General features: G+C 38.5%; 1 protein-coding gene across 9 annotated transcripts in view; it reads left to right on the forward strand.

Moving 5' to 3' along the window:
* G3BP1 (G3BP stress granule assembly factor 1) overlaps nucleotides 1-2,807 on the forward strand; it is a 33,406-nt gene extending 30,599 nt beyond the window's left edge. For all 9 annotated transcript variants that reach the window (XM_009241205.4, XM_009241206.4, XM_009241204.4 and 6 more), the window contains 1 exon segment: nucleotides 1,354-2,807. In XM_009241205.4, the coding sequence (XP_009239480.1) occupies nucleotides 1,354-1,560 (207 nt within the window). In that variant the 3' untranslated portion in view covers nucleotides 1,561-2,807.
* The last annotated feature ends 13,801 nt before the right edge of the window (nucleotides 2,808-16,608 follow it).

Consider the following 16,608-nt stretch of genomic DNA (forward strand, 5'->3'; position numbering starts at 1 on the left):
TCATTAGTGTTGTGACCCATGGGACAAGTTACTTAACCTCCCCAGCCCTTAGTTTGCTAGTCCTTAAGGTAGGTATCTACCATCAGAGGGTTGTTGTAAAGGTTAAGTGAGCTAATAAATTTGAATAGAGCTGGGTATGGTGGCTCACGCCTGTAATCCCAGCACTTTGGGAGGCCGAGGCGTGCGGATCACGAGGTCAGGAGATCGAGACCATCCTGGCTAACGCGGTGAAACCCCGTCTCTACTAAAAATACAAAAAATTAGCTGGGTGTGGTGGCGGACGCCTGTAGTCCCAGCTACTTGGGAGACTGAGGCTGGAGAATGGCGTGAACCCGGGAGGCGGAGCTTGCAGTGAGCCGAGATCGCGCCACTGCACTCCAGCCTGGGCAACAGAGCTAGACACCATCTCAAATAAATAAATAAATAAATAAATTTGAATAGAACACTTGTGACACATAGTAAGTACTCTTAGATACTCATTTTAAGAAATTAGAAAATTACATTGCTGGTGAAGAGCATAAATTGAATATATTGAAATGTTTCGTAGCCCGTTAACTACTTTGGCTCTGTTAGGAGGAAACGAAGGCCAAGACTATCCAAAATTCTCAGGAGGTGTTAAAGAGCAAATTAAAGTTTATGTCAAATTAATGAAGTTTTTATTTTAAATGTATATGTACTTTGCATAAATATGTACAGTACCATCTTTTCACATTGGTGATGATGAGGTTTTATTCTAAGCCTCCAAATCTATGGAGAAGGTGGCAATTTTTTTTTTTTTTTTTACTGGGACGGAGTCTCACTCTGTCGCCCAGGCTGGAATGCAGTGGCACGATCTTGGCTCACCGCAACTTCCGCCACCCGGGTTCAAGTTGCACTCCAGTCTGGGTGACGAGTGAAACTCTGTCTCATTAAAAAAACAAAAAACTGAACTGTGAGAACTTAGCTGATTTATAATATGCTGGTTTTTTTTTTTTTTTCTGAGTCAGAGTCTCACTCTTTTTCCCAGACTGGAGTACAATGGTGCAATCTTGGCTCACTGCAACCTCTGCCTCCCGGGTTCAAGCAATTCTCCTGCCTCAGCCTCCTTGAATAGCTGGGACTACAGGCGTGTGCCACCATGCCTGGCTAATTTTTGTATTTTTTTTAGTAGAGACGCGGTTTCACCATGTTGGTCAGGCCGGTCTTGAACTCCTGACCTCGTGATCCACCCGTCTCGGCCTCCCAAAGTGCTGGGATTACAGGCGTGAGTCACCGTGCCCAGCCTCTGCTGGTTCATTATTATAGCTTTCTTTATCTTTGATAGTGATAGCTAGCTTATCAGTACTCTAAGTCTGGTCACCTTCATTCTTACAGCCCATCATGTTCAGAGGTGAGGTCCGTCTGAATGTCGAAGAGAAGAAGACTCGAGCTGCCAGGGAAGGCGACCGACGAGATAATCGCCTTCGGGGACCTGGAGGCCCTCGAGGTGGGCTGGGTGGTGGAATGAGAGGCCCTCCCCGTGGAGGCATGGTGCAGAAACCAGGATTTGGAGTGGGAAGGGGGCTTGCGCCACGGCAGTGAATCTTCATGGATCTTCATGCAGCCATACAAACCCTAGTTCCAACAGAATGGTGAATTTTTGACCAGCCTTTGGTATCTTGGAGTATGACCCCAGTCTGTTATAAACTGCTTAAGTTTGTATAATTTTACTGTTTTTGTGTGTTAATGGTGTGTGCTCCCTCTCCCTCTCTTCCCTTTCCTGACCTTTAGTCTTTCACTTCCAATTTTGTGGAATGATATTTTAGGAATAACGGACTTTTAAAGAAGAAAAAAAAAAGACTGAATTTCCTTGCTTACTTTGCATATACAGACTGGATTTTTTTTTTTTACAGCCATTTCCCCAAAGGAATATCTTGCATATTACTGACATTTGGTATGTTTCATTCATTGGAATATTTCTTATTTTCTACGTGTTTGAAAAGCCTGTAAGAAATACAGGATTTGATAATATTTTGAAGGCAGGAAAAACCCAAATTGTTTCTTCTTTGAGAGTCATGACTACCTTCTGGTGTGGAGAAATTGCCATTGGAAAATTTGACAATTTTGATTCTCACTGGTATGTTTAAAAACTGAATAAAAGGAATATAATTTTTTTTTGATAAAGGATCACCAAACAGTTCTAAAACCTACTGTTTTTACCATTGAAATTTAAATTGTGATAATAGGTTTTAAATGTCTAGAATGCAACTGATAGGCTTTTCTTGAACTGTTAGTTTTTTTGAAGTAGTTTTTTCATGTTTAATTTGTATTTGTAAAAAAACAAAAAGCAAAAAAATTCCCAAAACCCAGATAACCGGAGCAAAACTGTTGTGCCTTCTATTTATCTTTTTTCAGTCTTGGCAATTGTTTAAAAAAAAATCTAGATTTGTTTTATTAGGTTCAGAGTATGTGGGGAATTATAGAATCCCTCTTTCATCACTTTGTGTATGTCTTTTGTTAACATATTTGTTATGCCTTATTCTAAAATTGAGTCTCAAACTGGAATGCCTTTGAAGACAGATGCTTCTATAGAGGTTCTTTGACCTAAATAGTTCAGCATTTGTATTTTTATTCTGGTATCTAATCAGATTCCTAATCATAGCCCGTAAGAAGGAATGTTACTTTAATATTGGACTTTGCTCATGTGCTCGTGTCCGCATTTTTTTTTTCTTAAAATCATAGCCATATGGTAAATTTTCTATTTTGTTATGGTTCTCTTTTATTGATGGGCATGCAGTGGGTGTTACTTGGAAATGGCCAATTTTTATTAAAATATTTCTGGAAGAAAATTTAATCTGGCAATATAGACTAATACTCGTTTCACATATGTGTTATTTGTTGAGTGCTGTGTGTGAGATGGGTGAAGATTTTGTTTACATGTGTGAAACAAACTTTTGTGTGATTGTCATTACTAATTGAAGGGCAACCAGGTTGTAAAATTCAGCGTATTTATTTTCTTAACAGTATTCATCTTTAGGACTGTCGTTTGAGGATAGCATAGGAATATTTGGTTTGCCTTACTGAGAAACTCTAGGTTTGCTGTGATGGTTAAGACCACAGTGAAGTTGGTATTACCAGTTTGGTTCCAGTTCCTCAAATATTTGAAAATTGGCAGCATCTCCTTTACATAAACTTAATGTAACTGAATCACATGGCTTTTTTGTAGGGTTAAAGTAACTTTGGTAACCACTTTTGGCCCAGATCACTGATAATAGGAAGAAATACAACTTATACTTTTGTAGCTTATATTAAGCATGTGATGGGTGGAAAGAAAAGTTTAGTCTGAGTCACTTTGGAAAAAAAAATTACTTTGTGGTAACTTCAAGGTCATAAATTATGGATAGCCTAGAAATTATCCTTCACAAGTGAATACTAAATTATACATTTCAAAACAGAAGTTCTTCCTACTTGGAGATTTAAGGGCATTAACTAGATGCAGCAATCCTCAGCTTGGCGTTATCACATCCTAGAGGACATTTGAAAATGTGTGAAATTTGCAAGGGTTGTTGGAGAGACATGCATCTGGCATTTATTGGGTGGGGTCTAAGGATACCAAATGTTGTGTAAAAACGAAGCAACCCCATTGAGAACATTGATAGTCCCTATTCCTGTGGGTGGGTGGAGCTGTGGGATTAGGAAAACTGGAATGAAGACTCATTCTTTTGAAACTCAGCCTCAGATAAATAACAAACTAGGAAATGGAAATCTGTTTCAAGAATTACAGTAACATCTACTCTAAGGAATTAGTAATTTCACTTTTTATTATTTATACCAAATGTATGTGTGTGTTGTGTATGTTGGTGTAAATGTGGAGAGGTGGTAGCAATACATGCTGATGCTGCTTGTAATTTGTTGCAAGGAATTACTGCACAATCTCAGAAAATACAAGGCTTCCCCAGTGCTTTCTGTCATCAGAGTTGGGATGATTGTGAGGTTTTGAATGATAGTATTGGACCTAAGAAAGAGGATTAGCATCATGATCAGAACTGTTGAGAATCCTCGTACAATTATGTACATTATTGCATGTAGAGTAAACATGAGAGCTTAGAGATGTGTATGTTTCCACTGCTGGAAAATGATTATAAGTTAGGGCAACATTTTCTATAGGTGGCAGCAGTAGGAGCTCATCACATTGAACATTTTCAGATTTTAAAATGAAAATTTTCATCTGTAGGAATGGCCCAATATATAGTTATTAGCTACTGAGCTTAGAACTCTTGACCCATGAGATTTTTTTTTTTTAATTTTTATTTTTATAGAGGCACGGTCTTGCTATGTTGTCAGGCTGGTTTCAAGCTCCTGGCCTCATCAGTCCTCCTGCCTTCCAAGTAGCCGGAACTACAGGTGTGCACCATTGCACCTGGTCTCATGAGTATTTTAGTTAGATAAGATTTGTTTGGTTCAGTGGGTCTTAGTTTTTTAAGACCTGTTGATTTGTAATTAGACATCTTTGGCCTTAAACTATATTTTTGTTTTAGTGGTGAGGTTGGGCTTTACTTTGTGTATTCCAGCGTTCTCAACTTTGTCAGATATTGCTAGGGACCAGTGAGATCGATAATCCAAAAATAATAATTTGACTTTGGTTGAGTATGTCATTACCACAGTGTTAGTTGCATTGCACTTTAGGTTAGAAAAGTTAATTTTCACATCTGTGCTGCGGATTAGGTGATAGTGTCCTCAGCACAATAGATGAGGAAGAAACTGAATCAGAACAGTTAAATGACAGGCTTCCAAATCATCCATGTAGCAAGGAGCACATTTGCCTCCCAAACTGATGCTTTTTCTCTAGAACCATAATGCCACCCTAATTACATTTCAGTAGCATAGACCGCAATGAACTTCCTACTGTAGGGAGACTTGAGTCTGGAATACATTCAGAACAAGGTTAACATTACAGTTCTTAATTTCCTTTAGGGCAAACAAGATAATTAAACTTGGATTTTGTGAGTCTTTTTTTGATTTGCAGATTATATATGGTAACACAATAATGGTGGTTTGTTTTTAAGTTTTTTCTCATCAGGTTTGATAATTTAATGCAAACTTCAAATCTGGATGTGAATAATAATATTTTGATTATAGTATAATCCAGGTGAGTTTATAGAATTTGTGTTTTGTGCTTATAAACTGTCACCTTCTGATACTTTTCTTCATCCCTCTATTTGAAAAACCCTTGTAGAATTTAACGATTTAATGGAAAATGTTGCACTTTATAGAAAACCATTTTAGAACTTACAGGTAACCTTTTTGAAGAGCTTAGATTTGTAGACCACTGCTTATGCTGAGTGACATTTCTTTTAAATGGTTGCATTTGTCAAATCTATAAAGGTGTCTTTTATATTGCAGTTTTCTTTTTGTGTTACTTAAAGGAATCTTTGCCGTAATGCATATAGATGAGATAATTGTTGACCTTTTTAGTTCAGCAGTTTTTAAACTTGAAGTATCACCAACATTTATTTGAATATCAGGTTTTAGCTAACTGCCTCATGTACCAGAAAAAAACTTAGCAATGTCTTATGTGGGATGAGGGGTTAAGTTAAAGTTGCTGATCAAGTAATGGCCATGTGGCACAAGATGATAACTAAGAATTTCTGGTTCTAAGGTAGTAATGCCTTTTGGGATTTATATTTGTTTAATGTTGAGATTCTGGGGACCATAGGTGGGCCTGTCAACTCTTAAGAGACTATAGTAAAGGAGAGATGGTGGCACATGTGAGATAGAACTTGTTTATATTTACGTTCTTATTAGTGGATAGATATCACCTCAGGACAACACTGAAATTAAACTGCCTTGTTCATGCCTTCATGTCTCAAATCAAGGCCTAAATGAGTAAAAAGATGATTACAGATTACCTAAAACCCTTAACCAGTTTTGGTTTTTGATTATGCATATGTGTTGGCTTGCAATTAGGTTTTTAGTTTCTGTTGATGTGACTTGTTTGAAAACATTGGATTCGTCTTCTCTCCACAGTTTCTACTTGAACCTAGTAGCTTATTTTAATTCCCTGTAAGTAAGAGGAAAATAATATAGGGAATCTGTTCAACTATTTCTTTAATAAATCAGGTGACTTGGCCAATTACAGAAATTCATAAGTGTTTAGTATTTTGAAATGTGGCCATTGTCCCAGATTTGTAAGGTGCAGTGTGCATACAGTGTGTCTTAGGATTTTTTTTTAAGTAAATTAAGGATGTTTACCAGAAATTATTGATTTACTGAACAAAGTATTTATTTTCAGGAGCCCACTTTTGGGGAAGGTTGCCTATATTTTTGATAGTAATTAGATGGAAGATTAAATCCTGTTTAACTTAGATAGAAACAGTTTTAACTATTGCTGAAGTTAAAATAACTTTGGGGTGGGGTGGGGTGGCTCATGCCTGTAATCCCTGTGCTTTGGGAGGCTGAGGCCAGAGGATTGCTCGAGGCCAGGAATTTGAGACCAGCTTGGGCAACATAGCAAGACCCTGTCTCTACAGATAATTGAAAAGTGAGCCAGACATGGTGGTGCATTCCTGTAGTCTCCGTCTCTCAGGAGGCTGAGGCAGGAGATTGCTTGAGCCCAGGAGTTGGAGGCTGCAGTGAGTTATGATCATGCCACTGCACTCTAACCTGGGTGACAGAGTGAGACCCTGTCTCTAAAAAAACAAAAAATTAGAAAACAAAACAAAACCCACTTCGGTTACTCATTGTCCTCATGCTTTGATGTCAGTTGTTCTCGTAAATTTTAAAATTTTGTTATGAAGATTAGATGTACACTGATTTGGCCCTTTAAATGACATTATACCAAGAAGTTGGTATAAGGAAGTAGGAGATGAGAAAACTTTTTGAAAAATCATTTGGTGCATGCTAAGGTAGCTTGTAGGACATGTGGTTTTAAAAAATTCATGGATTTTGAAGAAGGATAGGGTGGAAGTAAAATTTAGCTGATAGCATAGGGATCATTTGTGATTTATATAGAAAATAATTATATTTTTGAATGAGAAGCATCAGACTTAAATTTTTTTCTTCTATTTTGGTTATTACCACAAGGAACAGAGAAACTCTCAGAATTCTTTGAATCATAGACTGTTAGTTCTGGAAAGGACTAGGAAGTGACTTGTACAACCCCTTCATTTTACAAATGATCAGAGAGAATTGGTTAGTAGGGTCCCAAATCTGCTTTTAGAAGTAATACGGTGATCATCAGTTTAGATTCACTGTAGGAAGGCCAGCACTGTTAAAGTTTGTCAGGAGAAAAAGGGAAGGTATCACTTTTTGTATGTTTACCCAGTTGCTTCTGTAGTTTTCATACCCCTGTTTTCTCTGTGTTCTTAGAACTGTCTTTAATGGCCCAGCTCTACCAGGGCTTGTTGTCTAAGGACATTAACTTGTGCTCCCCTCAGGGATGGGTTTACTACTAGCTGTCAGAAAGCTATTGGGTATCCTAATGTGTTAATAGCTGAAACTCAGCTGTAATTTCTCCTAAATACTTCAGCATTTTGCATTCTGTACATTGTGGTGCTTTTTCCACCTTGTATTGTTGTAACTGTAAGCTCCTAGGGGGCAGCAATTTGGTCTTAGGCGTGTACCCTGTTTAGTGCCTGGCAATGCCATGTTTATATCAAGGTCTTAATACACTTTTGAGTTATTTCTCCCACTCTTCATGGAAGTGATGCTCCAGCCTTGCTAAAACACTTAGGGTCCTCCCGATAAACCAGGCATTGTAATTCCTTGGCTTCAAGTGCCTTCTCTCTTCCCTGAAGGTCCACTGAGATCTACACTACCCCCTTTCCTCTGATCTCTTGCCATGTAAGTAATTTTTTAAAAGATCAGTACAAGAGTTATGTTTTCTCCTAAGAAAAAATTTCAACAGGAATGGGGAGTAGCCCCTTTTGGGGGCTGATCTGTCCAGAATTTGGAGTGAGGAACAAATCCATTCTCATCTACTTTCCACATTTTCCCTCTTGTTTGAGGTCCTGTTCCAACCTTCATTTCTGAAACTGTTCTAGAGCACTTTGTCTTTCTCATAGTTCATAACTTACCCCTTCAATCTAGAATTAGAATTACATTATCTGTTTTACTACTTTACTAGACTGTAAGCTCCTATAAGACAAGGACTAGGGAGTTAATCTCTGTATTCCACCAGAAGGTACAGTGACTCATAACTAGAGTCTTTAGATGATAACTTACTGAGTTGAATAACTTAATATATTTCTGTTTTCATTCTCAAGGGGGAGGCATGTCTGGAGATAGACCTTGAATTTAATAAATTTTAGGCACTATACCATTTCAGTGGAGGAAATTGTTGGGAAATTTGGGGGGATGGATATAGAAGGGGGAGGAAGTCACTGGCCAGTTTGAGGTGCTTCCATTGGTCTGGGTAACTAGCCATTTCTTCCTGATTGTGCCTAGTATATCCCAGGCAGTTTGTTTCTATGCACAAGAATTTTACATGAAATTTTCATTTCTTTGCAAAAACTTGTTCCTTCTTTCAATTCATGACATCATCCATGCTGAAGTCTGAGTCATCTGCTTCCATTTTTGTTATTCCCCACATCCAGTCTTCAGCTAAGTCCTGTCAGTTCTACCTCAAGTCTTTCACGTCTTTCTTCCTCACCTATGTAATTTCAGTAGTCTCTCAGCTTCACTTAACCTCTTACTCCAGCCTACTTTATACACAATGTTAGATTCATCTTACTGAAACATAGTTCTGACCATGTATCCCATGTATGTGTTCTCTCTCCCCTATTAGACTGTAAGCTCCTTATGGGCAGGATCTGTGTCTGAGTCATCTTTGTATCTTGCCTAGCACCTATCAATAAATACTTCTTGAATGAACAAATGAATTCTCATTTCTCGACATAAATCTTGTCTAAAGTGAGATATTTTCCAGGTCATACATAGGTTTCTCCCTGGGGTAATTGGAAGTTCTTGCATATAAAGTTGGTTAAATAGTAATAATTATGAGTTAACCACAGAAAATTTCAGAAAACTTTAATTTGTTTCCATTGGAATCAGCATGGATATGTGTATATGGATGGTTCAATAAATATACTTTTATATACATGTTTCACAGAAATTTTACATTCCATCTTCAAACTGCAGAAATAGATTTTTTTTTTTACAAGCAAAAAAATAACTGCCATAACTTTTATGACTCCATGCAAAAAAAGGGGAGAAGATTAAGGGGCAAAAGGGAATTAGTTGTTCAAGGTTGAGTGTCCAGTAAGAAGTAAAAATGTTACATTAAGGAAGCGATTGCTTAACACGCTGCTTAAGGTGGTAGCCAGACAAATCCTTAACTGCAGCATTAAGGCCATACCAAGTTTATACATATATACAAAGAAATTTCCATATAAAAGACGTACTATCACATTTTCTTCTTCATAAGGATGAGGAACTTCGTAATTCTGACCTAATTTTCCAGGCCAATTAATTAAAATGTCCCCAGGCTGCTTTTTAGAAATATCTTCTACTTTGGCTAGCTGTCAGAGTTGCCGCTATGTGGGCTTGTGACTTCTGGTCTGGCGTGAAAGTATGAATCATCTTGAACCTCTTCCATCATAGCACTATGTTGCTGAGCTAATTCATGCTGCCCAGCTAAGCACATTTTCTACATCCCCAAAGTATTTGGAATCACAGAATTGTAACTTGTGGTTGTCTTACCTGTAACAGACTCCACAGTCATGCTGGCATTGTGACCTGAAGAATTACACAGTGCCCTTCTTAGATTCTTTGGGGTTAAGGTAACTTCTTGAATAATGTACTAATGAACCACAGTGTTTCACGAAACATGCCCTAGCTATTGGAAGTTCGTATCTAACTTTTACCCCTTGTGTGTCATGATACATTTAAGTTGGTAGCTACATTTTTGGAATAAAGGAAATGTAAAATTATTTGCAGAATAATAATAACCTGGGATTTGCTCTTCTGCCTAAACATCAAACTAGGGAACTTTTAAGACAAAGGGTACATCTTTTGTCCAAGTATCTAAGTGGGCAAAATGGGGAAAACATGAAGGGCAAGTCCTTTGGGGATGGCTTCCAATTAATGCAGAAGTCATTTGCTTTGGCAAGGTTGGGTGGGACACTGAGATTGCACACTCTTGCCCTGTTGGCAGAAACTAGCCCATCTTAAGTTAGTCAATGAATCCTGAGTCAAAATGAAAGGTTGCTAAATCTAAGATCGAGTGTATAAATAAAATAACCCCTTCCTCTAGTGACTGTGCATTTATTTTGTAATAAACTCATTTTGGAATGTTTTAAATTAAATACAACTTTGCCATTAATGTTGTCTTAGCAATGAATTGGTATTTCTCTGTTGTCCTGTTCATCGCCAGTTTTCAAGTGTGGCTCCAGTGTGTTCACAGCTATGGCTGCAAGGTAATTTGGTCTCTTTCTATAGCTTCCCTAGGCCAGTCAAGTTTGAGAATGAGGTCTCCGTAAGTGGCCTATCCTGGGAGAGAGGACCAGGTGATTTGTGATATGGAAGCACTGTGGTATGTTTGAACACTTGCCAAGTTAACAGTCACTGAGTATTCTAATCATGCACCAGCCACTCTTCACCCTAAATGTACTACAAGTTATTCATTGCAGTAACTTGCATCAATTCTAGATAAGGTGATTTTTAATCAACAGGTCTACTGTGATGCTGATCTAGACAATGAGAGTGGAATAGCCTTTGGCAGTCTTGGAATAACAAGAGGGCTTAAAAGTATTAGGTTTTTGTTTTGGTCATTTTGTGGTTCACTTTGTCCATTTCAAGTCCAAAGCAGTTGAAGACGTGTTTTATCCAGTTTGTCAGACATACTTGGAGACCACTGAGGTCCCTGCTATGTTTGTTTTGAAAGTAGAACTCAAGCTGTTTTTTCTTTTTTAAACATTGCACTAACCTTTTGTTTAATAAGCACAAAAATCACATTGAGTAGGTATTTTGTCCATATCCATTCAATATACTAAGCAGGTGGGACCTGTTTGGGATTTAATTTACTTATATCATTTTAACTGTTGTTAGTGGCGAAAATATAATGGCTTAAGTATTGGAAGATTGAACCACTAAAATATGCAGAGGTATGAATTTAAAATGCTCTGAAGTACCTTGTGGGAACTCAATTTTTTAGCCTTTTCTATGCCATTCAGGCTAAATTGACATGTTGAGCATGGTATGCTTTTAGATGAGGTAGAAATACATCTAATGTGGAAAAAGTTGAGTTTAGCAAACTGCTTATTTGATATGTAAACACCAATTTTAAAAAAGATTTGAGGCAATCTTTAATTTACTGTGGTAGGTAATACTAACTTTTCTTTTCCCCAGTGTTCGTTCTAAAGAATTTGCTTAAGAAATGTAAACTTTTGTGAAAGAAACTATTCCTTTTCCATACTTGGACTAGCAATGACTTAATACTAGCAGTGACTTAATACCAGTCAATACATGTTTGTCTTTATTTTTTTTCTACTCATATTTGGCTTCTTTTCCCTTCTGTATACCTTTTTTCTTTATGGACCTATTTTCATGCTTTGAATAGAGATACTCGTTGGGAGAAGTAATTTCAGATGCAACTGAGGGTGTAAAAAAGGACATGCTAGACTGTTTTTCCTCAGGTCTGTTTACTATTTCCATTAGATCAATAAAAGGTAACAATTTGGATCAAAAGCTCTCCTTTAGAAATACCTTCATTGTACTAAGTATTGCCTTGATAAACAACTCATAGAAATAACTTTTTCAGAATCAATATAGAGTAGTGAGCTCATAGTAAAACCATGACTTTACCATACCTATCTATCCCCTTTCTGGTGGCTACCTAGGACAAACTAAATGCCTAGTACTTACTGGTTCAAACTGACACTCTTGAAGATGTGAATTTCTAGTGGGTACTCTACTTCTGAGACAAAGGATAAGTTAAGTTCTCTCAAAATAAGTACAGGGAAATCTGACCTGGGCTGAAGGTGTCAGCTAATGGAAAGAAGATAGAAAGCTGCTCTATTTGTGAGGGAGCACCCTATTGGTTTGTCTTTGAGAACTGCTATACTAATGAGTCCTGACCCTTTAAGCTTTCGATGTACTCTAAATCTGTCTTCCCAAACATGTCTCCCATTGATTACACTTTATCCAAATGGATAATAACCTGGAATGTGCTGTTTCTTTTTTAACATCGACATTTTCGCTCATACTGTTCCCTCTGCCTGGAATCTTGTCCTCATCTGTCGAAATCTCATCTATTCTTTAGGTTACTGCTCACATTCCATGATTTAATTTTTGCCCTCTCCATGGCACCCTCCTCCTCCTGTTACATACTACATCCCACTTTAGTAATGATATTGGTGCTTTTATTATCCCCTCCTATATTGTAAGAAAAGGGGCTGTGTTTTTATTCTGATGCCCTGCTTTCATGGTATACTGATTTGCCATAATAGATTTAATATATAGCAGGTAGACAGGTATAGGGAAGTTAAAAATCTGAATAGAAAAACTGGAGATTATGTATGTGTGTGATGTTTTATGTAATAAAATATATTCTAGTTCTTCCTGAGCCCATTCTAACTTAAAGTTTGAAAGAAGATTAAAATGCTTTCTCCCAGCTAAGGAAACATTTAAAAAATCATCCAAAGACATGTAACCGGACTAAATAGGACCATTCAAAGAGTGCCACTTTTCTGAACAACATCCAGAGCTGACCAGAAGGGGTACTGTGCTGGCCCTTAGAGCAGTAGCTAAGACATTCCTGACATCACTGCTGTAGCTCATGGTCCTGTCATGCCAAAGACCAAGCTAGATGCAACTGAAGAGACAGGTGAGGCCAAGTGGATTCTATGAAGCACACTCGTGGAGGCCTTGTCCAATGAACTCATCTGGCTAGTTTGCACAGATAAAAGGACTTGAACACAAGCAAGAGCATCTACTTAACTTTTTTGGAGAGGGGCACCTCTGTTGACACACTTCCCTTGTAATTTCATTTTCCTATTTCATGTCCAGCCAGAGCTTAGGTGGGAGTAAAGAGCCATTAGAAACTCCTCTGCTGGAGTGAGACCACAATTACATAAATCCAGATAGTAAAATGCTATGGAAAAGAACCTTTTGTTTAGAATCTGAGCTCAAATGTCTCATCCTCCAAGAGACTTTGGATTGTCTCTCGGATTCCATTGATATAAAGCATACATAATGTCCCTGTTGAGAAAGAGAGTGTTTTCTGATTATAAGAAGTGTTGAAACCATAGGAGTGCAGAAGCATTTCAGAAACATTTCCAGGGTGAGGTCTTGTTTGAGGGTGAATATGGAGAGAGCTGGCTCAACTCCAGTCACATCTGCTATAAAATTGCTTATTTTTATTGTAGTTAGTCAATGGTATGAATTTAGACAAACCCTCCAGTGGTCTGGAATGGTCCCACGTTTTCTGCTGTAGCTGCACTTAGAGTAACAGGAACTACAGGGAATACATTGTTAAATCTTGCTGGAAGTTTTCTCTATGATTAAATTGGGGGTGGGGGAAGGGGGAGCAGGGAGGAGTCATTAGAGTTATTTCTCTAAGGATATTTCACAAGTTCTGCTCTGATGGATTTCTGATTCTTGCAGAGGCTTTGGCAGAGAATTCAGACAACTGCCATGGGAAATGGGTTACAGCCTTCATAGGATACACATGCTAAAACACCAGAGTGGAATGTCCTGATGTGTGATGGGATTCTCAGGTGAGAAGCTAGTCTTAGAGGCAAGTCATCCAGTGCTGTGAAATACCTTGACTTTCAAGGAAAAGGATTAAGATTATAATCTCTTCAAGGGCCAAAGCTCACTCTTCTTTTTTTTTAAATGTCTCCCTACCTACTCACCAGAAGGCCTGGGATGGGGTGCCAAGCCTGATACTAAAATACAATGAAATCTTTTACAACACACCGTATAGCTCTTTTCTTCAACCCATCAAAATATTCAGTTTGGCTTTGAAGAATCTTCTGCAACTCCCTCTTTTTACAGGAGAGTAAATAGGCCAAGAAAGTGAAACAGCATATCTGTATTCCCATGATGAACCTGAGGTTATACCAGAAGAAGGACCTACCTCTCCTTGACCTGTCTACTTCAAATGGCAGGTGTGTTTAAATAAGATACTGGGTTTCTGGAGTTGCATAAGGAAACAGTTGAGTCTGAAGAAGAGGAGGTTAAAAGACAATGCAGGGAATTGTGGAGCCAGGTGGAGGTGGGAATGGGAGACCCATTATGCTTGGAATCGGTATGCAGCCAGCAGATGGTCTTTTATCCCCAGGTTAGTTAGCTGCTACTGCTTTGTAGCTGGTTAATGGCCTTATGTAGAATATAATTTCCATCACTGGGCTCTCTGAAGAGTGTATTTTTGGTTTGCTATTCTCTACATTTTGACTTCTCGACCTAATGTTCCAGTGGAAACTGCAGAGCAATGAAATTTCAAAGTGCATGGGTAAGAGAATGAACAAAAATTGCAGCCTTAAAGCAAATAAGACAGGAGCTGCTATGTCCATTCTAGTCTATCCCTACTTCCCTTGGAAATAAATCGCATCTTCTGACAGTTTGGTTTCATAAAATAAGATGCACAAACTGATGAAACGGGATGCTGACAGAAGAGAGGCAGTGGGAGGAGAAGGGGGAAAGCAAAGGAGAAGTAATGGTCTGTTAGCTGAAGGAGCCTTAGTATTAAAAATTACTGGGCAGTTTCTACTTTGGAACGCATTTTGCTGTAATGAATGACAAAGCACCTTAATTACTGCTTTAAATAACCACATAGCTCCATCAAAACAGCATGAAATAGCACCAACGTATGAGCAAACCTATCTACCGCCATTTCTGTCTACAGCTTGAGAAATCCTTAGGAAACAACAGGATGATAATTGGTAGAGGCGTCATCTAGTACGGGCCTTTGTGGATGTAGGTTATTCCGGCCTGGGTGAGATGTTTCTAGGATACCTTTGTCTTTCTTTGACATTCTGGGATCCTCAGCTAAGACAATCAGAAAAAAGTTACTGGTTTCATTCTCTTAATACTGGGCTTGGTTGAGGAGGGCTTCATTTCAGGATTTTTTTTTTTAAGTTATTTATTTCTACAGGGATTTCAACTTATCCAAGGATGTTCTCCCTCTGCATTGGGATTTCAGGATATGATAAGGCCAAAGCCTTGCCAACATACATGATTTCCCTTACACTGGTACAAGTAGTTGTCAAGAGCAAGGCAGCTCAATTAAAACAAGTCATATTTCTTTTACTCCTCCCTTTGGTCAGGATTAGCACTTGTCTCTGGCTTCATAGAGCTGCAGGAAAATAGGGAGGGTTTTTTTCTTTTTTTGGCGGGGGGAGACGGAGTCTCACTCTTGTCATCCAGCCTGGAGTGCAATGGTGTGATCTCGGCTCACTGCAACCTCTGCCTCCTGGGTTCAAGTGATTCTCCTGCCTCAGCCTCTCAAATAGCTGGGATTACAGGCACCCGCCACCACACCTGGCTAATTTTTGTATTTTTAGTAGAGACAGGGTTTTACCATGTTGGCCAGGCTGGTCTCAAACTCCTGACCTCAGGTAATCTGCCCACCTCAGCCTCCCAAAGTGCTGGGATTACAGGCATGAGCCACCTCACCCAGCCAGGGAACGTTCTTAATTCAAATTTCTGGAGTTGATTTCTGAGAGAAGGAGCTCAGTGGTAGAAAAGAAGCTAAATTATATTTTTAAAAACATGCTGTCTGATTGCCTGTTCAGAGAATTTTTTGGTTGGTTGGTTCAAGAAGGAATGATGCCATATATCAAGGGTAGAGGTTGATTCACTCTTCTCAACGTACCTTACCAGCCCCTCAGAGTGCAAGCCACCTAGCCAACCCAGGAAACATAGCCCACAAAGATTTGCCTGCCTTTTCAGAGTAGGCGTGGAGGGTGGGTAGAAAGTGCAAAAGGTGCTTGTCGAATAAATAAGATGCTTTCTAGAGTGGTATTCATGGCTCCTTAACTGGGCTTCCAGACAGACTAGGAAACAGCTACAAATCTTAGATCTTGACTTCTGTCCTAAAGCTGATACAGATTGTACCACCACCAAGCCCTGTGCTAGCCAGATTTTTCTAGTAAGGAGGCAGTTACTACAGACATAATAATAACCCCTTCCATTTTAGTATGTTGCAATTAACTAAGGAAGCTAATTTTCACACAAGACTATTATCAGTGATGGTATCAGTTTAGCTGGGGCATAAGCCCACTCTGTAATCTAATCTAATGCAGCCTCACAAAATACCATATCTGTTTTTTATGATGCTGATAAAGATGTGTACTTTGAAGGAAAGGAACCATCTCTCATATTTATTTTTCTCCCCAGTATGAACAAAATAGCCTATCAAAAAGATTGGTGAGCTTTTGAGAGGGATTCATTTCTTATTTATTGACAGTTTAGAAGGAATAATTTGGGTCAAATGACCAACCCTCTTGTTTGTTAGACTCAAACTAAAAATAGAGTTAAAATCAAGATATTACATACCCACATACACGGACATAGATTTTTTTTTTCCTTTTTATTCATGCCTGGTCTTGTTCATTCCCTAGAGTCTTAGCCAAGAATGTTTGAAAGGACTAGAGGGCGTCAAAGCTTAGCCATTTATTTTGACTGTTCTTGAAATGAATGAGATACATT

Source organism: Pongo abelii, chromosome 4 (assembly GCF_028885655.2).
Source record: "Pongo abelii isolate AG06213 chromosome 4, NHGRI_mPonAbe1-v2.0_pri, whole genome shotgun sequence".
NCBI lineage: Eukaryota > Metazoa > Chordata > Mammalia > Primates > Hominidae > Pongo > Pongo abelii.